Below are 26,481 nucleotides of genomic sequence, written 5' to 3'. Positions count from 1 at the left end.
ATTTTAAACAATTCAAAACTATTGCAGAAATAAAATCACACAAAATTGGATTCCCGTTGCCTCCTGCAGGAGCAACTTAACCTTGGGCCCTGCTGCATTGCTGTAGGTGTTCCTGAAGGAGGTGCTGTACCAGAAGGTGGAGGAGCGATGGAAGAGCACGCAGACCTGGGCTGCTATCACGCTACAACGGAATATCCGTGGTTTTATCTGCCGTCGTAATTACCGCTACTTCCGGCAGAAGGCCATCGTCCTCCAGTCACATATCCGGGGTCACCAGGCCAGGTGGGTCTCAGCAAAGGCCTTTCATCAAGTAAAGAAGGAGAAATGAATGGAGAGAGTAATGCTGAAAACACGATATAATAAAGGACAATCTCAAGGAAGTGTACCTGATAGAAATAAGTAGGCTGGTCCTTAAGCATTATCTGAGCTGATGGGCGGGTAAGGTCAAGGGTGTAAGAGAGAATTTGATATCGGGGGGAGGGGGGGTGGCACAACTCAATAATTTAAAAGCAAAGGTATGTTTTTTGGGGAAAGCCAAATTAATTATCGGGGGGTACACATCACCCCCCCCTCCCCAACCTTCTATGGTTCCTACACCCTTAGAGAAGTCTATAGTTTCTTCAATGTATAACAACAATAGCAGTGAACCGATGGGGATAGAAAAGTATGCTCTGTTTTTGCTCCGTTTTTCTTTAGGAGTGTGTCTCTTAACAAACACCATCACCTTCTGTGTGAGGCAGGAAGCACTACAAGAGAATGAAGCAGTCCTTCACCCAGTTTTGGGCAACCATGATGATCACCAGAAACACCTTAAAGAGGCAGCAGTGGCGAGTAAGAACACTGGGACAACAATGCACTGGGGGCTTCCTGAAGACACGTGTTCACACATGAGAGCACTACACACCTACGTATACTACAGGAATGCTCACACTCTTCAGACTGATCAGTGATCAGTTTCCTTCATTGTCTTATGCAGCTTATCTAAACTACATGTTACATAAAAACTGTGCAGAGTTTACTTAGCTCCTTTCATTTATCTTACCCACACAATGATGACGCATTGTAAATTCTTTCCTTGTTGCATCTTACCGTATCATGTGTCTACATATTTGCATGGCTGTGCCTTGTCATTCTTTAGTCTTTCTTGATTTTGAGATGTTACCCTCACAGTACTTAGCACTTTTCTAGGGAACTGTAGAGCAGTGGTCAATCTTTTTTACACTGCGACCCAGTTTTTACCATGCCAGCTGAGTCACAACCCGTTATCAAGTATAGGTTTAAATTAACACTATGATCAAGCATGCAGTGCACTCTGCAGTTTACGCCAATCAATGCCTGTCGCACAAATCTGATTGGCCGTGCCAGTGAATTTTAAATTAGTCATCTGTGGTTTGGCTTCTTGGGTTGGTTGAGGGTTCACTAGTTTTGTGCTAAGCGCTTGCAGAACGAAGGCCCATTTATATAGGTTAATTCTAGGACTGGGGCTAGGAAATCTGATTGTGGATCAGCATATGAGCTTGCTGGTTTTAAAATACTTACATTTCCAACTCTGTCTTGTGACCCTTGAGAATCACTGCTGTAGAGTATGATTTGGGCATGACGTTCTCATTAAAAAAAAAAGATTAATCGAAAAGAAATACTAGTCTGCTGAAGCTGCTGAACTGTAGAATCAAATGATTTGGATCCCCACAAAACAACCTTCTTCCACTTCAGTTTTTGGAAGGTAAACAGCTATTACATGATACCAAGGTTACTGCTCCCGAAGCAAAGTGTACTATGAAAGTTATGAAATACATCAATTGATATTTTACTCAAGATACTTAATTGTGATTGATAATTAAAGGTTGACATTTGCAAAGATATTTATCTAGTTTAACTCAATTATTTGGATGACTTTCATAATTACAATATCCCCTTTTCTAACATTTAAATGAATAACTTTTCAAGAGTCACACTTGAATGAACAACATGTGCAGAATCTGACATGGTGAAACCTTACCTCTTTATGGTATGGAATAGAACATTACTATTGTCTTAAACTTTGGCGCTGATAATTTCTGTAGATTGTAAAAGGGGGTAAAATTCAGGATTTTCTCAAGTCTCCCATTATAATTATGCACCACCATGTAATGACTGTAGCAAAGAAAAGCCCCAAAGGCTGGTATTCCAAACGCGTCATACCCTTACAGCATCTTCCTAGGACAGGATCACAAAATCCAAACCTGTCATCACATATTAAAATTCCAAATTCTCATAAATCTAACACTGTTTTTAGTATGCTTTCACTATGTTTTACTAGGCACTAGAGTGACTAGCATATGTAGTAGTATGATGTGATCTACTTAGATTACCAGAAGGCATTCAATGTTGTCCCTTACAAACGGCTCTTGCTGAAGCTCAAAGCTGCAGGGATTTTAAGAACGGTAGCAGCTGGGATCGAAAACTGGTTAACTGACTGGAAGCAGCCTGTAGTTATTAGAGGCACAATGTCACGGTGGGCCTGCGTTCGCAGTGGGGTACCGTAGGATTCAATTTTAGGACCACTGTTGTTTCTAATTTACATTAATTATATTGACACCAATACAAACAGTAAACTGGTTAAATTTGCAGACGACACCAAGGTGGGTGGTGTAGCAGATACTAATCTAGCAGCACAGAGGCTACAATGGGATCTGGATTTAATTAGCGACTGGGCTGATACCTGGCTGATGAAATTTAACACAGATAAATGTAAGGTAATCCATGCAGGGAATAGAAATATAAAGTACAGATATTTTATGGGTTCCACTGAAATAAAGGTTGTATGAGAAAGACCTCGGTGTGTATGTTGACGCTTCCATGTTCCACTCTTGCCAGTGTGGGGAAGTACTTACAAAGGCCAATAGGATGTTGGGTTACATCTCTAGGTGTGTGGATTTTAAGTCAAGGGAGGTGATGCTATGATTATATGATTCCTTGGTAAGACCCCACCTAGAATATTATGTGCAGGTTTGGTTACCATCTCTTAAAAAGGACATTGCTGCCTTGGAAAGGGGGCTACAAGAATGATTCCTGGTCTTAGAGGAATGTCTTATGAGGAGAGCTGAGCTGAATCTGTTAAGCCGCGAGCAAAAGAGACTAAGGGGTACATGATCCAGGTGTATAAGATTCTAACCGGTCAGGATACTGTTCAGCCAAATGGCTATTTCATTATTAGTTTAAATACTAGAACTCATGGCTATAAGTGGAAATTAGCGGGAGAAAATTTTAAAACGAATTTGAGGAAGCACTTCTTTACACAGCGTGTAGTTGGAGTATGGAATGGTCTTCCTGTTAGTGTAGCGCAAGATAAAACCCTGGGTTCCTTTAAGTCAGAGCTAGATAAGATTTTAACAGCTCTGAGCTATTAGTTCTCCCCAAATGAGCTTGATGGGCCAAACGGCCCCCTCTCATATGTAAATTTCTTATGTTCTTAATAATGATTTAAGGGCTGCTAACAAATTTTTACTCTAAGAATGTCTGCATCAAAAATACCAGTGGAGAATATTATGCTCTTTCATGGTGTTTTAGCCAGTTACAGATGACATGCCAGTTATTTATTGAGCATGTATAGTGCCCTAGTAAATATTTCAGCTGAGAGTTTCATTTTGACCAAATAACTGTCCCGCCCACATCCTTCCTTCTTGGACTTCAACCTCTTGTCATATGTGTGCCACCTCTCCCCTTACCTGGCCAGAATACTACTCATTTTAGCAGGACAGCAGGATTTCTATATTGTATTTTGACAGGTAGGTCTTCCTTTTTCCATAATCTGATATGTATGAATATGAGAGAAGGTGACAAATCACAGGCTAAAAGACATGAGGGTGCAGTCAGCTGTGGGTTTGAATTACACATGAATTCCAGGCTCTGGTCTCTGTATTATCTGGTAGTAAATGTCGGTTCAGGTTTTTGTCTTGGTCAAAGAGTTTGCTTGAAAGACATTTCCTTTTACAGTAACTGAGTGTCTGTTTTGCATTCTTGTGTCTTTCTTTGCCAGTCATTTGTTGGTACGGTTTGGACTCTGGCCTATTTAAAGGAGCAGGATGAGTGCTGATTTGCAAAAATGAAACTGAAGTGCTGTAATGCATGTAACCATAACATAAAAGGGAATTATGAAAATATTTGCATGTTGTGATTATGGCGTAATTATAAAATAATTAGGTTTGGTAAAAGTTCATTTGGCAGGTATGATAGGCGTGTCCCACTCACTAATTTGTTGTACTAAACCTTCACACACAAACTATTTAAGTTAAATACATGTAAGATATTAGTTACATATTCAACATGTGATATTTTGAAAAATGTTAAATACCTCTATTTTTATTGTTACAATGGGGAAACACCACAACAGAATATTGAAATAAAACTCACAGATATTTTAAGAAGGAAGTGGATGTGGATTTAAAACTGTTTCCGCTAATCGGCTATTTTATTTATAACTGTACGTTATAATTCTCTGATTTTCATCAAAAGTTAGAGTATGATGTATACCTGGCAAGTTGATGGGTCTTCTGGCTGCTCTACAACAGAAACGATAAAGAATAGAATGTTAAAAACCCATTAAAATATAAAACATAGAAAACATTGCTATCAGGCCAAATGTGGTGTTTTTGCATACTGTCCTCTTGGTTCTGTCCAGGAGCAGCAGCCATGATAATCAGCTAGCATCATACTGCTACATAAAACACCCGTACAGCCACTGCCTCTGTTACCACTGTAACAACACAGTACTGATTATGGGAAATCTGAGTACATTGAAAAGGGTCATAATCTTATAATGCGGAACTTGGTGTCCCCTCATGCATGCCACCTGTGCTTGCATCAGTCAACGGACAAGACCCAGTCTGCAATAAAACGTGATGTCACAGCTTGAGTTCTGCCCTCTGATTGGGTTTTTGCTGTCTGAGGTGGAGCAAAGGAACATTTTATTGTCCCTGCCATATAAAAGAAAGTGGTGCCTAGAATAGAACTATAGAACGATCCTTTGCATTTGGCTGTTTGCTTTTCATCCTTGGATGAAATGAAGGCAATAATGGAGCAAGAGAAACATTGAAGTCAGCCCCAAAAAGAACGGAAGACAGCCGAGTCACAATGTAGATGTCAGAAAAATAATAGTCTATACCCAGCACTGGTAGGGCACATACACAGGTGAGACAATGCTCGTAATGGATGATAATGGATGGTATTGCTTTGTTTTTCTTATGTATTCTGTATGTTGGCATTTTCTTTTCAAAAGTTTCATGCAGCTGTACCTAAAATTATACTTAAAGACTTGTATGTTATCAAAGACGTCTTGTTACTGCAAGAAAACCAAGAAAGGAATTTTCTCTTTTTTAAACCCTGAAATTCACATATTATTAATTTCTTATTCTGTTTGTATTTCTTTGTATTGTCCACCTGTTTCAATACAGACCCTTTTATGTTATGTTTCCATGTTCCTGTGTCGACCTGAAGGGTGAGGCACAAATACCGGATGCCTTAGTAAAATAATAGATTATCCTTCTTTTCCAAAACAAGGCGGTTTTGCGCTTGTGTGGGCATGTGACAAGTGTATATTTTTTTTATCAGGGACGCAGAAAGAAGAACATATTGAATTCTAACACAGTGACGGGGAAAACCCAGTCTGATTCTGCTGGAATGGTGAGTCAACATGCACCCAGTCTTATTACTTCATTTGATGTATCCCAGCTACTGCGTATTTCATGCTTATATTCAGAGTTGGGTAATTCAGGTCCAGAAAGTAAAAGTCCAGACCGGGGTTTTTTTTAAACCAACCAGTTGAATACCCTGTGACTGTGACTCTTTATGCTCAACATGTTGGTTGAAACAAAATCTTGGTCTGAACTTTTACTCTCTGGATCTTAATTACCGAACTCTGCTTATGTGGTCGATATGCACCCTCTCCATCCAGTCCCACCAAAACACCCCAGTTTTCTGCTCTATGTCTGTAAGCCTAGCCCCGTCTTAACTGGTTTGTTTTTGGTTTAAGGATGTGGGAATGTTAGAGATCCCAGTGGAGCTCTCTGCCAGACTGCGTGGAGCGACTGGTGAGTTCACCTGTGATATTGCAGCATGCGATAGTATAGGCTGCACCGGTGAGAGATTTATTGAGGTGGACTTTAATCAGTCCGTTCTGGTCCTGTAGGCAGGCAGCCTGGTGGCTCAGTGGATAGCACTGCTGCCTCACACCTCCAGGCTGGTGCCTTTACTTCCTCGGTTTCCCCCAGCAGTTGAAAAACATGCAAAATAGGTGAATTTGTATCTTTAAATTGTCTTTAGTGTGTGTGAGCACATGCCTTGAAAATGACTGGTTTCCATCCAGAGTTGCCTTGTACTCTGTGCTTCCTGGGATAGACTTACAAAAGCACTGTAATGGGAAAACAGGTATAAAAATAAGATAAAGTGGTTGGCAAACTTGCTCTCTTGCTGGCGTTTATCAAACCATAGGGCGACGTCCTGGCTCTGGGGTCACGGAGGTGGCCCCTCCACAGGTCAAAGCGGAGCACAACCTCGCACTGCCCCAAGATATTAACAACTTTCCCTTCTCCCGATATGCCAACACCGAGTTTAAGGTAAGACTGCTCAAGCTGGTCATGTTAGACCCACATCTGTATTCTGTATAGAAATACAGGAAAAAAACACGTTTCAAAATAAAACACATACACAAACTCTGTGACTTTCCTTCTTATGATCCTGGCTCAGGATGGATGGTGCCAGAATCAAGGCTACCCCCTTCAGAGGCCTCTGACCTCCCTGAGCCCTGAAGATGCCCACACAGCCCTAGAGATTAATAAACTGGTGAGCATGTCTCCATTGACAATGCAACAGATAAGGGCACAGCATAACAATGTCCAAGCCAGACCTCATGTACGTAAAACTGCTCTGTTTTCTTTCTTCTTTATTTTTCTTTTTTGCTCAGATTCTTCGCTTTTCTGGAGACTCTGAACTTGAGGGATGGCAAGAGCAGATGCTGGGGAACTACATAATGGAGAAGGGGCTGGCAAAACCCTCACTGAGGGATGAGATCCTGTCCCAGCTGGTTTTTCACACTTGGGGCCCAGAGGGCGGTCAGACAGTCTTGCGGGCCTGGCTGCTGATGGCCTGCTGTCTGAGTATATTCACGCCCTCTCCATCCTTGGATAAGCCCCTGCTGAAGTATGTTGATTATTTTTGGCATATTTTCCTTAATGAAAATGTTGCAATGCTCTTAGCTTCTTGCCTTGGTTCCACTTATTCCATTCAGGTACGTGTCAGACCATGGGCCAGGAAAATACCGATCGCTATGCCAACATAAGCTGCTTACTTCCCGGCCGCAGCCTGCCCCAGCCTGCAGATTCTATCCTGCTACACAGCTGGAGTGGACAGCCAATCAGAGGACAGGAAAAATGGTTCTGGATGTTGACACCTTCAATGGTATGTGGCATCACATATAGCAATACCTAAATAGCTGTAGTTATCTGCTTGGAAAATATGTGTACAGGCGTTCCTCTACTTATGCACTTTCAACTTACGAACTCTCAGACATACGAACGAAGAGAACTGTAAGTCCAGATTGTGTTCCTTGGACTCCTGTTTCCTGTCCGCAACATCAATTTTTTTTTTCTTTGTGCTAGTTCCGCCCAGTACGACTTCTTGCCACTTCTCCCACCGCGCAGCAGCGTAGCATATCCTAGTTATCTGTATTTACATATGCCCTTAAATGATGTTAAATAATGAAAGTTACGAACGGGCATTCCGAACGTATCTCGTTCGTAAGTAGAGAAGCATCTGTAGTTATATCCGTGAAAAGATAAATGGGATTCCAGCTTGGCCTATTCATACATTTTTATTCAAGCATTGTAGTTCAGCTGTTTTTTTTTTGTGACAGAGGAAACGCTAACAGCAGAGGTGGAGTCCTGGACTACAGGGGAGCAGCTAGCCTTATGGGTGCTCAGATTCAGGTATAGTATGCATGATCCGCTTCATATTAAAATCACTATCAGGAAATTGCCAATGTTGCTATCCAAAACAAAGCCATGAAATTACAATTGTTAATAAGGGAAGATTGGATGGTTTATTTGCATGTGAAGCTAAATATGTTTGTAGAGAAAACGAAAGGGATGACATTAGAGTCATGAAGAGGATTTATCCATCTGCCGATCTAACAGCTGGTCAGGGTTGCAGGCCTGTAGTCTATCCCAGACAGGGCACACCTTGGATGGAATGCCATTCCATCGCTGGACACATATATGTAATTGATAGGCAGCAAATAGCCTGACTGTATGTCTTTGGACTGTGGGACGAAATTCAAGAGAAACCCAAAGAAAGACAGGGAGAAAATGCAAATATCACACGCAGTGGATGAGGGATTAAAACTCCCAACCCTGGAGGTGTGAGGCAATTCAGGCGCGTCAGAAATGGCATACTTATTTGCTTTGTAGTAGGTGAAATATAGTATGTGAAATGAGCAGTGTCCAAAACTTTAGTATGGATGAGACAGTAGGGACAACGGTACCCGAATGACATACAACATTCTGAGCAAATATTGGACGCTATGCTTTCCTAAAAGGCAACCAGAGATGAAGAATGTTCTCAGAAATTTTTATCAAGATTTGTCAAGTGCTGTCTCTGTACAACTTTAAGTTTAAAACAATATCCAGTTATGTAAGTTGATCCAACTTTGTAACATGCTTGGGGGTCAAGCTCCATCAGTGGTACACACCCAGGTCAGGTAATGTGTGAGATGGTGCCTACAGTATGTCCGAGGACACTCATACTGTTCCCATGCGTACACAGAGTATGTGCTACATTACAGTATGTACTACTGTGTAAGTATGTGATTTCAGAGACACGCTGAATCACCATGTCACCCACTCATAGTATTTAATATGATACTTTGTACAGTGGGCTAATTCTACAAATGGGTTTAATCTATACATTCCCCATTATTACTATTTACTATTATTATTACTATTATTTATTATAATTTTTGTTTACATTTTACATTTATATATTAATAAAAAAATGTATATATTATCCAATGTAAAGCATCTTTATATGTTTGGATAAGAGAAGATTTCAAAAACTGATAAGCAAATAGACGAATAAATGAAGATAAATATATGACTATCTCCGCACCTGCAGGGTTGAGGATCATGCTTGGGTATATAGGCGGATGTGCTGTTTTACAGGGGTTTGCCAGAAGTTCCGCGCGGATGGTCTGTATCGCTCCTGGCTGGGGAGCGTTGGACAGATCTCGCTGGCAGTGACTTTGTCATGGACCTTCTGGCGGAGGTGGAGGCTGATGTCCCACAGGCTGAGCTACTGCCACCACCACCACCTCCACCAGCCAATGAATACCTCTTCAGCTCCCAGAGGAACATGTGAGTGCCAAGCCAACAGAGATACAAAGCACCACAACAGGAAAAACAGCAACTGCTGCTGGGTCATGTAAAGGGCTGTGGTCATATCAATGTATTATTTGGTAAATATGTGCATTAAGTGCACCTTCATAATGATTTATAATGCATTCATAGAACATTAATAAGCAGCATGTATGTATACGGTAACATAGTGGCTATATGCCATCAGTGAGATTGCTCACTACATTTGATTTGAAAGAAATGCAATTTAACTTGACCAATATTGCTTATTAAAGACATTCTTAATGCTTTGTGATGCTTTAATCCAAATTAACATACAATACGCGTATATGAATGCATTATGAAGGTACATAATGGTTATGGCATGTCATACATACATACATACATGCTATTTGAGCTTATGTATTGCTTATGAATACAATTTTGTTTGTTATTAATATATATTAAAACTGTCACGTCTTGTCCTGTTCATTGAAAGTGTTGTGGAATGATTCAGTTTATTTTCACCCTCCTTTAGGATGATGAACTTACATGATTATGAGTTCATTCCTCCTGCTCCATCGATGCAGGCCCCAGGACTGCCGTTCTCTGAGGCTTCCTGGAGCAGCAGTGATTACCCCTCTGTGGAAGGTGAGGGATGAGATATAGCAGGTGTGGAGTACTGGGCACATTTCGAAGACTACAAACATACAGCTCTGAGCTATGCAACTATATATCTTCTTGATTACATCATATTCTAAGCCCTGTTATTTGATATTTGTTTATACTCCGTTCTTCAGGTTCCAGAGGTTGGCAGTTTGACACTTTTGTGGACGACCTTTTTGACCCTGTGTGGGACCAAGCTGTGCCTGTCAGTCCATTAAGTACTATAAAATAGCTGGGTGTAAATGCTTTGACTCACTTATGCTTTTCAGTAATGAACAGTGAGCTGTCTGTGACGTACTGCATGCAGGAATCCTCGGTCTCTCCATCTGTTCAACCTCCTTTTTTGATGCAGCGTTTACGGTTTTAATGCACTGGTGTCTGTGCTTTAAGGACGCGGAGAGAATGGCCATGCTGAACCGACGTTTGAGGGGAGGAGGTGGTATAGGCCCCATGCAACCTGGAATATATCCTACCACAGGTATGCAGATCATGTCACTGATACCTTCTGTGGAGATCTAGGTGTTCCTTGTTATATAAATATGAAAATAAGGTCCCCCCATTCTTGCAGGTGTTCCAATGACAATGCCAATGGCAGGGTATTCCATGGGTAAGACAGAACCTGCTGACTGGTGCTCATTTTCCACATATTCAGAAGTGGAAAGTTCTGGTCCGAAAAGTACAGATCCAGACCAAAGTTTTGCTTCTATCGACCAGTTGAGCATAAAGAGTGACAGTCACAGAGTACTCACCTGGTTGGTTGGAATAAAACATTGGTCTGGATTTGTACTTCCTGGACCTGAACTTTCCACCTCTGCACATATTATACACTTAACCGATCCTCATATGCAGAGTAATGTAAATTTCCAGAACAGTAATGCTTTTACAGCACTGACAACTGACACAGACAAGAATATTAATCATTATCATATTAGATAGCTTGTATCTGTTTAGACATGTTCCCTTAGTTAAGGTCAATCGGTGTGTTTTAATATTTAAATATTTGTCAGAGTGTCTGTAGCGAATCTTATAAACGCTAAGTCCTATTTGTTCTTCCAGTCATCTGCTGATCTGACTCATTGGCATAATGAGTTTTGCCCTTAAATACGCTGACATCCTCGTGTCTTCCCACAGGGATGCCTGCAATGCCCAGCTATCCAGCTGTACCTGCCATGCCGACAGCAGCCCCAGTGTTCCCAAGCATGCCTGGTAAGGAGCTGGAGCACACTGGCCTTGGCACGTTGCTAAAATGATAGAAGTGCTGCCTTTCACTGAATATATTCATTCCTTAATGAAAAGGTATGATGATGCAACCTGCCATGCCCCAGCCTGCACCAGTATTGGATCCCCAGCAGATGGCAGCACAGCAACAGGCCTTCATCAGTCAGCAGGCTTTACTCATGGAAAGTACCAGGAAATACAATACAATGTTTTTCTGTTTCTATCGAAACATTGAGATTTTGTGTAGAGAGAGAAATCTGAGTATATATATATATATATATATATATATATATATATATATATATATATATATATATATATATACACATATACATATAGAATATATTTTTCTTTACTTACAGGCTCAACAGATGACTCTGCAGGCCATAAGCCTTTCACAGCAGGAACAGCTACAGAGGGAGCAACAGCAGCGTTTGGAGCAGCCACCACCACCGCGACAGATAGTGCCAAAAGCAGCACCTGCGCCTACCCTTAAACCATCTCCCAAGACTGCGTCCCACCAGGAGTCTCAGTCTAGGCACAGTTCCCCAGAGGTACACCCCTTACAAACCCTTAAGGTTGATTTAAACTTTTCGGTAGAATCTATGTCATTGGTAGCTGCGTACCCAACACCCTAGAATGACATCCGTAGTTAAATTTCTGAGGTCGGTGGGCGCCAGGCTACGGCACAGGCTACAGCACGGGCTACAGCACGGGCTACGGCACAGACTATGGCACAGACTATGGCACAGGCTACAGCACCGCTACAGCACAGGCTACGGAAGTATAGATCAGCCTTCATATGCTTAGCTAAGTCAGACCACAAGTGTAATGGCTCATGTATCACTTTTTTTTAAAGTATTTTTACAGCCAATTTCATATGTGTATTGACAGCCAGAGGAGATTGTGGACACTTCTGGGATTGATGAGCTAGAATCCTTTAAAGAGAAGCGAGACTTTTTCCAGAGGATTGGTAAGGACAATGAAACAAGGCCATGGCTGTCTTACTCCTGGTAACCTTCAATTTGTTTGACCATGATGCATTTCACTCATTCTACATCGCTACAGTTTAAGCTTGTTTTCTATGAACAACCTCTTTCTATTAGTAATAGAAACATAAATCAGTTCAAAATAAACAGAAAATACGATAAAAATGGAGCTGGGAGCAGCAGTCTATTTGTTGTAGTTAAACTGTTTAGTTGGTCACAATTTAATGTGATGATACGGATTATTTTGTATGTATTTGTAATTGCCGGTGAATCCCACACATGAGTACCATTTTATTATTTATAGGCAGCAACACACATTACTTTACTCTGATCTTAACCATGAGTCCAGCACTTAAATAGGAAACAGGGCAAGATAAAATGCATTATTTATTTTGATGTTTTTTACATAGTCACGCTCTCTAATAGCATATAATATTTATTCATATTCACAACCAAATGATGCTGTGGTCATGCCCTTTATTTTTAGCGAACTTGTGATTATTATTGTGTGTTCCCTTGCTTTTAATTCCTTTCCTTTGTTTTATTTCACAAAACAGTGAATCCTCCACCCAAGCCTTCGAAACAACGGCCATCCCCCATTCAGACGGTGGAAAAGAGAATCACCCCAGAAGAGCCCAAGCCTCCGTCTTCAAGGAAACCAAAAGGTCAGACTCTCGCTCAGAAACGGCAACCGTGGCTTGGCCAGTAAACGTTTAAATACCTGACTGAATAAATGAAGACCCTGTAGTATACTGGATAAGTGGTTATCTAAGATGGATGGATGGATGGTGGATTATGTGTACTGCTGATTATATTCAGAAAGTGTCTTTTTACAGCTAATTAAAAAGATTTTTACAGATTACTCTGTTCCATCTAAAGTGGATAAAACACCCCCGCCGCCCCCAGCAAAGCCACCTCCTGAACGAAGACCAGTGAAAGAGGATCTCCACTCTCCCCCCTCACCTAAACCACAACCTAGCAGCCACATACGAGAAATTGTCAAGTTGTATCAGAGCCGCCCTGCTCCTGAGCCTGTACCATTCAAGCCCATGAGGTCAGTTTTTAAATATAATTAAATATAATTGTTTCTTGGCTCTGTGCAGCTGATATAGAGTGGGTTTAAATTATGTTAATTTATTGGATTTACTAACTGACTAGCAGTGGAAATTATAATAATTGTGACAGATACAGGGTTCATGAAAGCACCGTGAAACTTATTAATTTTAAGGGGAAGTTGCATTTAATTAAGCAGAATCGTTCATCGTTCATTAAGTCAGAAGACTTGAAGACATGGTGCAGCTGGAAATTATGGCTGAATGATGTTTAGCCATAAACGACAGCGGTACAATATAAAGCAGGGGACCCAAATCTAGTGATGCCATTAATTTTGCTGATTCTTAACTTAAGGATTCCTGCAAAATCTTTTGTGAAGAAAAATGACCCCAAAGAAGAGGCACTAGCTATTCTAAAGGCAAATGGACCAGCTGTGCCTTCCAAGGTGAGAACTTCACTTTGTCATGGCATTTCGGTCTAGCACCATTAAACGTACATCTAATAGTATCTGAGCATCAGAGTCTAAGAGTCTTAAAAGATTGTACTGTAGGCAACCCGTTTTTCATAAACAAATCATTTAGCAGAGTCACACAATAAATATCCGTATTACCTTCTGAAGTATAACATAGCACACCTTCCCAAAATTATTATCTTTCTTCAGTGTTACAATATATAAGTATAGCATAATATATATATTATATATAGTAAAAATTATCAACACAAAATAATATTATATATTATTGTAGTGTGGGGCGGCATGGTGGTGCAGTGGTTAGCATGTTTGCATGTTCTCCCCATGTCGTCGTGGGGTTTTCTCCGGGTACTCCGGTTTCCCCCCACAGTCCAAAAACATGCTGAGGCTAATTGGAGTTGCTAAATTGCCCATAGGTGTGCATGTGTGAGTGGATGGTGTGTGAGTGTGCCCTGCGATGGGCTGGCCCCCCATCCAGGATTGTTCCCTGCCTCGTGCCCATTGATTCCGGGATGGGCTCCGGACCCCCCGCGACCCAGTAGGATAAGTGGTTTGGAAAATGGATGGATGGATTATTGTAGTGCTTATAAGTAGGCATTTATTGAAGTGATTCAAATTAAGTATCACAAGGAAAATACCGCTACCCCCTTCCTGTGATTTTAACCAGCAACCTCATACAAAGTGCTGCATTTCGGCTGCTATACCAATCACTGTGCTCTCTTTGCACTCTTCGCAGAAAGAAAAAGTTCCCCTTCCAGTGAGGCAGAACCAAAAATCAGTGCCCCCTCCTCCAAACTCTCAGAGGTCCATCTCAAAAGAAATGAGGCAGAAGCAGCAGTCATTAGCTGACCTCTTCGGCTCTACCCGCTTCAAAAACCCACCCCCTCCACCAAATCTCCCCCCGCCACCTCCTGAGCCCCTCCCCGCCTTCATCCCAGACCCTCCTCCAATGATGGCTCCAGTGATCAGTGAGTATCAGTGCAGTTTTTCTCCTGATACACCAATAAAGCACATACATGCACAAAAATCAGAATTACAATCAGCTTAAAATGCCTACAGGGTTTTTAGGCTCTGCGTTCCTCTCCAGCTCATCTTGACCTCTATGTTCTGTTTTAACAAGGAGATCAAGAGCCCCATCCAAGCAGCAACAAATGATTGCACCCACATTCACATCAAGCATCCTGTAAATATGTCAGCACTGTGAGGAACTCTTTCCAAGCTGAACGTCATATTCATTATGTTTGTTTCTGCAGGTGAGCCTAAAAGACTCACCAGTGAGGAGACCATTGTGTCACAGCTAGACAAATTCTCAGCCAGTGTTTACTTCTCATACTCGAACATGCCTGGTAAATTCTTCCTGCGAAAAGAGGTAGGTACTACAGCTCGATGAAAAAAGTCTCTGCAGTGTATTGCAAATTAATGGAATTACGGAGAATTAACCATGAATGACTCTCAAAGCACTTGCACCATTTTCCCTGTATGTTTCAGGTGTTCTACCCGAGGGAGAAGTTTAACCATCCTTATGTCCTTAACCTTCTGTGCGAGCAAGTGAGTAAGAATTTGCACAAATTACTGATTTAAGCCTGACAGAACTGTATCATGTCCTGCTGATCACTCTCCTGGGTCTGTTTGTAGTTCCCTGCCTAACAGTTCGCTCTGATTTTGGAATTCTAGACATCCATTGAGATTTACAATGTACTCTGCCTCCAGATCATGAGGGACACCTACTCAGACTCCTGTATACGTATCTCCAAAGAGGAACGGCGGAAGATGAAGGACCTGCTGGGTATGGAATAATTCAACTACAAAAAGAAAGTAAAACAGAAGTAGTGATTCTGTATGTGAATACAGATGTGCCTTCACATCGTTTTTTATGTCTCTAGTTCAGACTGAAGGTCAAATGAGTCCTCTTTTGCAAAGTGCTGACTGCATATGATGTTCCACTCATTGTCATATTCACATGGACACATCAACATCTTCTCCAGCTGGATTTCACATACGCACCAGTATCAGCGCAGTGCAGGATGACACTGTAAAGAAGAGGATCGTAATGGCAGCCCGTGACAACTGGACCAATTACTTCTCACGCCTCTTCCCTGTGACAGTCAGTTGCCCGGGAAGCTCCTCACACGTACCCACGCATGGTTTGCTTTCTGAAAGCATGCCTCCCTCTGATCTCATTATCGTTGCTTCTGTCAGGGTGGGAATTCAGGAGACACAGAGGCACTGGGGGTCTCGCACCGTGGGATTCGGTTGCTGCGAGTTGCCAGGGCGTCAGGCATTAACCCAAAACACCTCAAGGTGCTCCGCAGCTACAGGTAGGCTGCATCTCTCCCCACCTCTTCTACTTTAGTAATCCTTTACAATTAAAACAGTTACCCCTGATTAAAAATCACACACCAAAGCAGACTGCCTTCCTGGTCTCCTAAGGGACAACGCATCATTTTACTCATTTGAGTATGTATTATGTCAGATTCTCTTATCATTCAGTGTTAGGAGATGTGAATGTTTATGTGTCTTCTTGCTGGTCTTGGCACAGCTACGCAGAGGTGCTGTCTGTGGAACAGAGAGGGCCACACGTCGTGGAGTTCCTGCTGAGAAACGAACAGCTAGAACTACATTCCCCCCGGACCCCACAAATTGTTGCTATAGTTCGGTTCTTCATTACCGAGCTTCTCAAGGTAAATCCCTGAGGAATATCTCTTTTTTTTGCCTGCTCTGTTCTCCCTCGGCTGGCTTCATCTAGTCTCAGCTCATTTTTTTCTTCCTTCTGCCATTCCTTCCTCTTCATCTAACCAAGGAAATTGAATGAATAGTACATGGAACCCATTGTTCCTTTGCTGGTGATGTTTCAGGACTCAGCCCACGTGGTGGCCTTAAAGAGCTATGTGACCGACGATAAGAGCCTGCTAAGCTTCCAGAAGGGGGACATCATTAAGCTACTCCCCATGGAAGAGACACAAGCAGGTACAGCGATGCCCTGGATAATATTGCAAAAAAAACCCACTTGATCCCATAAAGCAGGGGATGCAACATAACCCAAAAATACATCCTTTTAAACCTAGCTTTGAGAAATTTTATTGGGGACTTTACTAAAGCACTCATCTATAATATATTATAATGGTGGGTATAGGAATTAATAAAGCATTACAGCATCTTCTATTGACAGTCATAAGGTACATTAAGTATTATAATACTTAAGTTCTAATGATGCTCTCATCTATAATGCACTATAGATACCTTCATAATGCATTATAATGGTAAGTATAAGCATTAAGGATGCTTTGTACTGCACTGTGAAGACACTTATAGTGCATTGTCAATGAGAGCTTCATAAAGCATTCATAGTGCATAATAAACATGGCTATGATGTGCTATGCCCTTTTATAAATATTTATAGCCATATTTGTAATGCTTTATGAGTGCATTATAATGGATTCTGAATGAGTTCATAGATTCTTATAGACATGGCATTCATATAAAATATTACCTTTTTTTTGTTTACTTTTAACTTTCATGTTTCATCTCAAGCTTTTTTAAATAAGCATCTTTTTTTCTTGTGATCAGGTTGGAAGTTCGGCTCCATCGGTGGGCGCTGTGGTCTTTTCCCTGCCAAGCTGACCCAGCCTGCAGCCCCCCCAGACTATCACTGCACCCAGATTGAACGGCGTGATGAGCTCCGAAAGAGCTTACGAGTGAAGCCTCCCCCGACACTGCCACAGAAACAGCCGATGAGGTCCTCACCTCCAGACACCCCCGTGATGGCGGAGCCCAGGCATGAGGGCACGCCGCCGCTCTCTGACAGCAACGGCCAGGAGTTCTTCCTGATGGAGTTTGCAACTAAGTACTTCAGGGAGGCTGCAACAGGGTGAGGGCCGTCAATTTAAGATTCCATGCCAACTCTACAGAAAACCCTTCCAGAGAATAAACAAAGACCAAAAACTAGATCCCAGTTCATGAAGTAATGACATAGCGTCAGTATTTTCTAACTACACTTCTCTCTTATTCCCCCATTCTTTTCATAGATTGGGCTGGAAAGGCTTAGCTGCTGAGGGAAGAAGCTGTGCAGAGATGATTCAGCACACAAAGGTTGGGTTTGTTCCACTTAAACCACAGAAAAAGACTAGCAAGAATAAAATAGATCCAAGTAAGACCATTGTGGTAACAATATTTCTCATGGTCAGGTTCCCATTCAGGAATCCCTAATCTTCTACTCAGACAATGATCTGAACGAGCTCGCGGCGCAGTGCTTCATGAGTGAGTTTCTCTGCTCCTTACAGAAACTTGCTTACATATTCCTTCCACCCGTATCGTTCATTTTTCATTCGGTTCCCTCACTTCCAGGCGTGATGCGATTTATGGGGGACCAGCCTTTGATGAAGCACCAGACGGAGGGAGATTGTTTAAACAGCATCCTGCAGGTTGGCCTCCTTACATACTACATACAGTCATGCGTCCACATATGAAAAAAAAAAACAGCTTGGTTCATATAAGGCTATCAAGCATTTCAATTTCATTTATGACAATGAATGATGTTGTTGTACAGTGTTCAGTACAGTCAGTGTTTTATCTTGTTTGATTATATTCATATAAAAAAAACACACTTGACATGTAAAGCACTCAATAGAATCACCACAATCATGTGAGTAATGCACTGGTAATGTCACAACAGCTACAATGTTACTAGGTGAAAGGAATTTTTCAGCTCCATTATAATCTTATGGGACCACCATTGTATCTGCAGTCCGCCGTTGACTGAAACGTCATTATGCCGTGCAATTCTAAGGATTTGTGGCTAATTGGGATTAACTTGTATCTTCCTACTACAGCTGGGGAAGGAGAAGGAGTTCCTGAGGGATGAGATCTACTGCCAGGTGATAAAGCAGACGACCCAAAACCCACGCAAGTGAGTTGTGGTCCAACAGAATTCTGAGTATGTTTGTGCGATACCTCTCCCAGAAGCCCTGTGATGTGTCATGTGTCTCCGTGCAGGGAGAGCTGTACCCTTGGCTGGCGTCTGATGAATCTTGTGACAGGTTTCTTCCCATGCTCAAGCACCCTGAGGCCCTACATTGTCCGACACCTGAAGGACTGTGCCCAAGACTCTGCACACCCCTATCAGGGTAGGAACCTCTCTGACACAGATCCACCAACCTGGCCTGCAGAAGTATATCAATGCATACGCTAGGACAGTATGGACACAGTAGGGTCATCATTAGTAACACAATAATATTTAAAGAAATACTTTCCCATCCAGACCTTGTTGGGGCTCCTTACAAAAGTGACATTGCACAAACTGTTAATTAAATACTGAAAAAAGTATGATTCTGTTGCTTTTTTTTTGGGGGGGGGGGCGGGGCAGCGGTAACAGGTATTAAAATATATTCCAATGAATTGCGTGACATTTGAAATTTGATTTTTGAAAAATGTGACAGCCCTGGAGTACATCTTACAGCATAGAGGTCGCAAACTTAAATAACCCAGTGACCATTCCATAGCTCTTCAGCTCAAGAGAGCCATTTTTTTTAATTTTCCAATATAGGAAAAAAAAAACTATACATGTGTAATCTCCAGACGCCAGTAAAAATGGTTGCATGTGGTGCCAGTAAATTTTACCACCGCCGATTAGCAGAATGACGTTACATTGATTGGCGGGTTAGGTTTAGAAATGAGGTAAAAACGTACCGCTGGCACTTCTGGGACGCCTGCTTTACACACTCTGACACCCAGGCGTCTGGCTCTGTGGCTGCTCTTCTTGTATGTAGGACATATTTAGTAGTTCTTCATTCAGCCCATATGTTCGTGTCCTTCAGAGCTGTCCCGCACCGCTGAGGACAATCTGACACGCTCCCTGACCTACGGTGGCCGCAGACACGTCCCCTCTCAAGTGGAGATCGGGGCCATCTTGGTATGACAAACATACAATGGCAAACAAAGAATCCGACCTCTAAGACGCCACCCGCACATGCATAAGTACAGATCAAAAGTCTGCTCTAGAGTGAGAGAGAGAAACATTAAAACACCATAGACTTTCTTAAAGCTACTTTTCTACATTTTACGTAAGTGTATGGAAATGTGCAAGTTTTCTCTTGGTGAAGGATCTCCGGTTAAAGGCGTTGCTTAGGAAATTAATGATCTCTGAGAATGTGTTGACTAGTGCGCTGCAGAGCAATTCTGGGGTTGTGGCTCAAAACCTCCCTAGAAGATTATAGCTAAGCAGGAGAGAAAATTTTCTAACTTTAGGAAACACTTCACTTGAGGTTGCATGCATAATGTAGCAGTATGCTCTTACTTAATGTATTAATTCATGACAGTTCACGTATTTCATGCACTAATTTAGTACATCAGTTCATCATTTCTTTTCGAGTAGTAATTGAGTAACGCAAGTTATTTGTGCCCCCTCAGATAAAGTGTTATCAAACATAATTTGTTTTACTATTTTATTTTACCGTTTTTCTACTTATTAACTTATCAGAGGGAGCTCTCGAGGAACCTCATGTCATTGGCTGCAGTAATTGTGGTAACTGCTGTATTGTCCTGCATCTGAAAAATAATCTTTGATTTTGATTTGAGGATGCAGACTTGTGCTTACTAGCAGCGAATTCACTAAAATATCCAGTTACATATATGGGTAAAAGCAAAAAAAAAAAAAAAAAAGTAGTAATGATAATCCAAACATATTTTAACCACTTATCCTGGTCAGGGCTTTGGGGTGATAATAATAATGACAACAAAAACTAGAGTGTTGCCAGGATCTTAAGACATACAGGGTTTAGCCCCAAATCTCAAACTGAGAGCATCACTAATAAACATCTGAGCTAAGCAAAATAATTCCGGGCTTCTTCGTCATCATCGTCTCTAGTACAGCAAAGCTCCAGTTAATTGGGTTTCATTAGTGGTTTAGAAGCACAACTTGCTGCCATCCTCTGTTAAAATCTTTTTACACTCCTAACTGTACCTGCAGGCAGGCAGAAGCTCGCGACGCTTCCCCATCACGCTTCCGGGAGGAGAGGAGCTCCCGTGTAAGATTCGCAGCTTCAGTGTGAGTGCAGCCGCTCTCATCTGCCTTCGGCCATGATTTCGCTCACGGATGAAACCAAACACTGTGTCTCTGGCTTCCCCGCACGTGCGTGTGCAGGTGGCGCTGGACGTGATGAGGGAGCTGTGTGCGGAGATGGGCGTGGTGAACCCTGCAGAGATCATGGAGTTCTCCATCCGGGCTGTCCGGAGCAAGGGTGAGCGTACATGTCAGAGGTAGTGCAGTGTGTCACAAAAGAAAGGAAGGTGTCAAATGACAACTAAGTAACTCAAATTTTGGGTAGGACCCTGAAAAGGGTTGGGCCAGATATGACAAGGTTTTCTAAAAGGATTCACACTCTGTGTTTTTACTGTAACCTTGAGATGAACACCACAGTTTAACACATTTAATTACAAAGCTTTACAAGAATGTCTTTTTTGACTCAAAGTGTTTAATTAATAATTAAAACATTCACACCCTAATTTACCTACTTTATGTACCGTCCTTTTTTGCTGAATTTTGATTGAACAGATCGTTTTTCTTTATTCACACCTTTTGTTTATTTATTTTTCTTTTCCACACCTAATGTTCTGTTCCTCCTACCTGTTTCTTTGCTTGGTGTCTTAGATGAATTCGTGCGCCCCATTCAACCGGATGAGTACTTGTTTGACTTCATTTTGGACAGTGGCTCCATTGTTCTTTTATTCCGCCGGATTATCTGGACAACGCACCTGCACTTCGAAAATGACCTGTACATCGCGTTCCACTATCAGCAGGTGCCACTTTGGCGTACAGCGTATCTACACTAAGGTGCCGGTGTAAATGCACGTGGAAATTCTGTGTTCCCCTGAGAAGATGTGACCTCGGACACCCTCAAACATACTCTGTTTCAGTGTTTCACTTGACTGATTTGGTGAATTTGGATCAATCCTTTCATTAGAGGGGAATTAGCAGGTTAAATTTGTTGAATTTGTTAAATTCAGATTTGTTACATTTCTACATTATTATGGCATACTCAGTAGGCTGACATTCATGATAATGGTTCTTTATTATTTATAGGCTTTATACCTAAGACATGTAGGTGTTCAAGGTCCCCTGGAAAGTGCTCTGCCCTCTGAATCTATCGGTGTATCCATGCTGCCCTGCACATGGCCAGCAAGGACAGTGAGTTCTGTTGTCTTCTGCCTGCTAGGTCCTTGCTGATTACCTTGAAGGGAAGCTTATGCTTCCGGGCAGCAGTGCCTCTGTTCACCAGCAGATGGCAGAACTGGCTGTTTTTCAACACCTGGCACTGGGACTGAAAAGCCAACCCACCCAGTGAGTTCGTTCTATCTAATCTCTCAACCAGGTAGAGATCATTAAGTGCTGTATAAACAGAAAACAAAAATGAGTAAGTTATGATTTTCGGAGGCCTTCATCGTAGCTCAAGGCTGGAAAGAGGAATTCAAAAAGACAGTTTTCTATAAATCTGTGAATCGTGTTTATATAATTATCGCATATTTCATGCGCTATATAGAAAATGTGCATGTGTGTAATGTGTATTATTCTGTGCAGACATGAGTTGAAAGCATACCTCCCTCAGACTGTGAGGAGCAAGGGCAACATTCAGCAGCTGCATTCTGCAGTAAACAGACAGCTGGATGGAGCACAACATTTAAGCCCCCATGAAGCCAAAATACGCTGCCTTGGTAAATGTGCTTCGGCAATGTTCACATGCCAATGTGCCTCCAGCCTTCGTTTTGACATGCATAATAAACTTCACGTCTCTCTCTTTTCCAGAAACCTTCAGGAATCTGCCTCTCTTTAGCTGCAATATCTTTCAGGCCCAGAAAGTCAGCCACCACGAGTGCCCATCCCCTTGCCTTGTTGCTGTCAATGATGAAGACGTTTTGTTTTTGAAACCGAGAACACAGGTACTCAGCTCTCAGGGCACAGCTAGGATGAAATACTGGCACGGGTGTTTCTACCTAAGTCTCCTACGTTCTCCCATGACACTCAAATGAAAATGGAGTTATATTTGCAGGTTTAGCATGAATGTTACTCTCGTTGTCGTTTTAGGAGATTGCGTTCAGGATCCCTCTGACTGAAGTGCAGTCCCTCCGATCAAAAAAAGAAAAGTCGCCTCAAATGGAAATAAGCTACGGTCACCCCACCCACCCAAAAACAATAACAATCCACCTCCAACAGGTACAGCAGATAAGTTGCCATGACAACACATTTTTGAGTCAGTGCTAGATATTTTTCCTCTCTCCTATAGGCAATTAAAGAAGGTCTTTATACATGATCTCAGCAACATGTGACATTTCCTGCAGGCCAAAGAGTTATGCCACACCGTTGCAACCATTATGGAGGAGCTGGTGCGACCACGCCCCGGCAGCACTAGGTCAAGACCCTCCACCGGGACACCATCTCGGCATCCGTCGGCCATGTCCTCAGTGAGCTAAAGCACCACTGCTTCACATATCACCTGAGTGGTGAGGATAGTTCAGCTAATAAATAGTACGTACGACTGGTACTGAAGACCCAGCTGCTGCTCACTGATCAAAGGTAACTGCTGTCATACTCTGATGTCCATAAATGAACAAGGGGAAACCATCCAATATTGGTAATGACTTTGCATATTTCTATAATCACCTATCAAAATATTTCAGTTAGCTCATGTGTATATTATTTGTACCGGAAATGTTTGGCTTAAAAGTTCTATATCCAGCTTTTAAATTCACAGTAAACTAGTAATAACCTGTAAGATTAAAAAAGAATTTCCTTCTCCAGATTGAATACTACTTTGCACAGTGTAAATTTTATACACTACAATCAACAAATGCAAAAATGAAAAAGCACTTTTATGAGATCCCTTTTACAGTATTTTGAGGTGTGGGTTTTATTTCCTTTCATTTTTCTGTCTATTGACTTCATTGACTGCAATTTATAAATTAAACTGTATACTTCATAGTATTGCAGAAGTAAGTTATAAGATGGTGGGGATTTTTAATGATGGTGGGAATATTTAAGTACAGTCCTCTTTTAGGGAAATGCTATCATAGTTATATTTTTATTTATTGACTTTGTGTCTGTGATTGTGAAATTTCATGAGGTTGAGAACCAAAGAGCCTCTGTGAAATTCATTGGTATGATATGAACCATCAATCAAATGTCTCAATAATAAAATGTATAAATTTTTATAAATTGTCTGATATGCCTCATATGAAACCCTCTGTGAAAAATGAAGACAAAATAAAACTGTATTGTAATAAAGATGATACAGTATAATGTTTACTGACCATATACTACCATCTTATGACAGGTTTACCTAACCCCCATGCTTTCAAGGGTTACCTCTCATCAGCTCCAGATCAGTACCGTACTGTGCAAAAGTCTTACAGTATGTAGTCAAAGAACATGTTTAAGGCTATTTATCTAGATAGTAAGTGTATATTTGCTCAGAACAAAAAAAAGGCAATTTAACAGGGACAGCATCCTATCCCAATGAGCCATGGCCACAAAAGGTAAGTCCTGTATCACAAAGCTGGATATCTTGCTTAACCAGATAACTTGTCAGATTTAAGGTAGTCTGGGCTAAATGTAAGTGACTGAAGATAAAGTCAATTTAAACTGGGGTACCTAAAAAAATCTGCCTTTGTGATATAGGCCCCAGGGGTTTGACCCAAAGCACTGCTGGGATTCAGACCCAGGGTCTTCTATATACTAGAGAGGCACTTTAACAAACTAAACCACAGTGCTGGATTCCTTGCATTACTAGTTGTTTGAACTTTTCTTTTCTAACACAGAAAAAAAACATGCAGCTCACCTGTGTCTTATCCTTTTGTCATTAATGAATGATTTGTTTTTTTTAATGAACATATTAAAGGATCAAAATGACATCACTCACTTTCTGGCACCGAATCAATCCAGTTCATTCATTTCTCTTGCTTGGTGACAGTTCACAGTATAGACACAGCTAACTATGGGTCTGGCCCGCCGTCTTCATACTGCGTGTTTGAGTCAGTGAATTTCTTCTATATGTTGAGGAACACTGCCTCGTTCGTGCCCATTGCTTCCGGGATAGGCTCCGGACCCCCCGCGACCCAGTAGGATAAGCGATTTGGAAAATGGATGGATGGATGTTGAGGAACAAAATATCAGTAAGAAATACAGTTATACAGTTATGCATTATAAAATTATGTCCAATCGCATTTATGTCTGAGGGCCATATTAAATAATATAGACTGATTGAGAAATGCCTGAAAGTAAAAAAATAAAAATAATGTCTGCTTTACATCAGCAGTCTCATCTCAGTGTGATCCAGCACAAGTGCTCCTATTTAGTTGGCTTATCTTAGCACTCAATCATTTTAGGTGGGTGTCCGATAAATTTGATTTATAACTGAAATAAAATAACACCGGTGTCAACCTTGTTTTTCATTAGGATGCAGTGGCCAGATGCTATATGCTGAACAATGATTGATTGATTAATGACAAACATGGCATCACTACTTAACTAACACTTACTGCTTACTGTATTAAGTAAGAGCGTACTACTACTACATTATTGCCCTCTCCGGTAAAGTGTTACCCAAATATTTATTGAGAATGTTTTTTTTTTTTTACTTATTACTTTTTGTTTGTAAAGTTCATTGACTAGACTGATGTGTGACACCAATAATAAATTAATATTTTTTAGGGCTGGGCGATATATCGTTAAAATATCGTATTGTGATTATGGACATTCATATCGTGATCAATCTGAATATTGCATGCGGGACATGGTTCATATATAGGTAACGATACTCCTTCCTGAATGGTGCATGGTGACACATACAGATAAAAAGGGCACCTTTCCCAGAAGCTCTCGTTTGCATTCAGTTGAATGCTTCCAACTACACAAGTTGTACACTATTATGCTTTTGGAAAACGCAGCAATCTACAGGGCATAATTAAGCGAGTTCGTAGGTTCACACAATGCCGGTTGTGAAACTGCTGGCCTTTAACTGCTGCTCTCCAAGCGGGTCATGTAGGTGCGGGAGAATGGGCAGGACAGCCAGGCGTAGAATGACCCGCTATCTTAACTTGTAATACTGTATCCATAGACTAGTGGATATGTGATGGATGGCTACAATATCGAGATACGCTTAAGTTGACTTGCGTCCAAAGGTCCCAGATGCGAACGCATGTCAAGGCTATGGATCAGTGAGACTGCCACCTGCTGGTGTAATCTAGAACAAATAGTCAATCGTCGAACCAAGGCAACGTCGCGGACGTCAACAAGTTAACTTTTTTTTCCCACTAGAGTAAAGTAAAGCAATATAATGATGGGAGAGAATATCAGCGAGTGATGGCAACGGCTAATTTCACAACGATTAATGTAAGGCGTTGTATTCTTTGGACATGTTAGCTATTCGTTGTTTTCGGTTGGCCTGTGAAAAAAAAATAACACTCGTTTTCGAAACGTTAAAGGTAAATATCCCAAAAGGGAAAATATGATTATTTTCCATTGTTCAAGCACGTGAGCTGTTGGAAGGAGTCGGCATGCTTATCAAAAATGGACAGAAACGTTCGTGGTGAGCATTAAGTTACATCTTGTTCTGGCAATCGGAATTATCGGAATGAACTCAGAAGAAACGAATGTAAGACGCAGAATGGTACTGAAGGTGCGCCGGCCGAAGTGAACCCACCGTGAGGCAGCGCCGACCCCGTCCGCCCGCCG

At 41.5% G+C, this 26,481-nt stretch overlaps 1 protein-coding gene across 1 annotated transcript in view; it reads left to right on the top strand.

Annotated features, from left to right (window-relative positions):
• Positions 1 to 24,038, top strand: part of myo15b (myosin XVB) — a 37,254-nt gene extending 13,216 nt beyond the window's left edge. Inside the window, exons 23-66 of the mRNA XM_049014258.1 lie at positions 107 to 282; positions 741 to 831; positions 5,590 to 5,661; positions 6,011 to 6,068; positions 6,469 to 6,593; positions 6,724 to 6,819; positions 6,941 to 7,176; positions 7,265 to 7,434; positions 7,889 to 7,961; positions 9,192 to 9,383; positions 9,901 to 10,013; positions 10,163 to 10,233; positions 10,419 to 10,506; positions 10,597 to 10,635; positions 11,160 to 11,234; positions 11,325 to 11,489; positions 11,601 to 11,800; positions 12,141 to 12,219; positions 12,793 to 12,900; positions 13,094 to 13,289; positions 13,643 to 13,733; positions 14,497 to 14,728; positions 15,014 to 15,129; positions 15,249 to 15,308; positions 15,471 to 15,546; positions 15,746 to 15,864; positions 15,960 to 16,078; positions 16,300 to 16,441; positions 16,616 to 16,727; positions 17,328 to 17,628; positions 17,786 to 17,849; positions 17,945 to 18,017; positions 18,105 to 18,181; positions 18,590 to 18,666; positions 18,753 to 18,883; positions 19,574 to 19,668; positions 20,725 to 20,802; positions 20,899 to 20,995; positions 21,406 to 21,554; positions 21,971 to 22,095; positions 22,333 to 22,466; positions 22,558 to 22,691; positions 22,837 to 22,965; positions 23,091 to 24,038. Of these exons, the coding sequence (XP_048870215.1) occupies positions 107 to 282; positions 741 to 831; positions 5,590 to 5,661; positions 6,011 to 6,068; positions 6,469 to 6,593; positions 6,724 to 6,819; positions 6,941 to 7,176; positions 7,265 to 7,434; positions 7,889 to 7,961; positions 9,192 to 9,383; positions 9,901 to 10,013; positions 10,163 to 10,233; positions 10,419 to 10,506; positions 10,597 to 10,635; positions 11,160 to 11,234; positions 11,325 to 11,489; positions 11,601 to 11,800; positions 12,141 to 12,219; positions 12,793 to 12,900; positions 13,094 to 13,289; positions 13,643 to 13,733; positions 14,497 to 14,728; positions 15,014 to 15,129; positions 15,249 to 15,308; positions 15,471 to 15,546; positions 15,746 to 15,864; positions 15,960 to 16,078; positions 16,300 to 16,441; positions 16,616 to 16,727; positions 17,328 to 17,628; positions 17,786 to 17,849; positions 17,945 to 18,017; positions 18,105 to 18,181; positions 18,590 to 18,666; positions 18,753 to 18,883; positions 19,574 to 19,668; positions 20,725 to 20,802; positions 20,899 to 20,995; positions 21,406 to 21,554; positions 21,971 to 22,095; positions 22,333 to 22,466; positions 22,558 to 22,691; positions 22,837 to 22,965; positions 23,091 to 23,222 (5,286 nt within the window). The 3' untranslated portion in view covers positions 23,223 to 24,038. The remainder of the gene's footprint in view (positions 1 to 106; positions 283 to 740; positions 832 to 5,589; positions 5,662 to 6,010; positions 6,069 to 6,468; positions 6,594 to 6,723; positions 6,820 to 6,940; positions 7,177 to 7,264; positions 7,435 to 7,888; positions 7,962 to 9,191; positions 9,384 to 9,900; positions 10,014 to 10,162; positions 10,234 to 10,418; positions 10,507 to 10,596; positions 10,636 to 11,159; positions 11,235 to 11,324; positions 11,490 to 11,600; positions 11,801 to 12,140; positions 12,220 to 12,792; positions 12,901 to 13,093; positions 13,290 to 13,642; positions 13,734 to 14,496; positions 14,729 to 15,013; positions 15,130 to 15,248; positions 15,309 to 15,470; positions 15,547 to 15,745; positions 15,865 to 15,959; positions 16,079 to 16,299; positions 16,442 to 16,615; positions 16,728 to 17,327; positions 17,629 to 17,785; positions 17,850 to 17,944; positions 18,018 to 18,104; positions 18,182 to 18,589; positions 18,667 to 18,752; positions 18,884 to 19,573; positions 19,669 to 20,724; positions 20,803 to 20,898; positions 20,996 to 21,405; positions 21,555 to 21,970; positions 22,096 to 22,332; positions 22,467 to 22,557; positions 22,692 to 22,836; positions 22,966 to 23,090) is intronic.
• The last annotated feature ends 2,443 nt before the right edge of the window (positions 24,039 to 26,481 follow it).

The sequence above is a fragment of the Brienomyrus brachyistius genome, chromosome 5 (genome assembly GCF_023856365.1).
Source record: "Brienomyrus brachyistius isolate T26 chromosome 5, BBRACH_0.4, whole genome shotgun sequence".
NCBI classification, from domain to species: Eukaryota; Metazoa; Chordata; class Actinopteri; order Osteoglossiformes; family Mormyridae; genus Brienomyrus; species Brienomyrus brachyistius.
The sequence above is the reverse complement of the archived record's forward strand: the minus strand, read 5'-3'. Positions and strand labels throughout refer to the sequence as shown.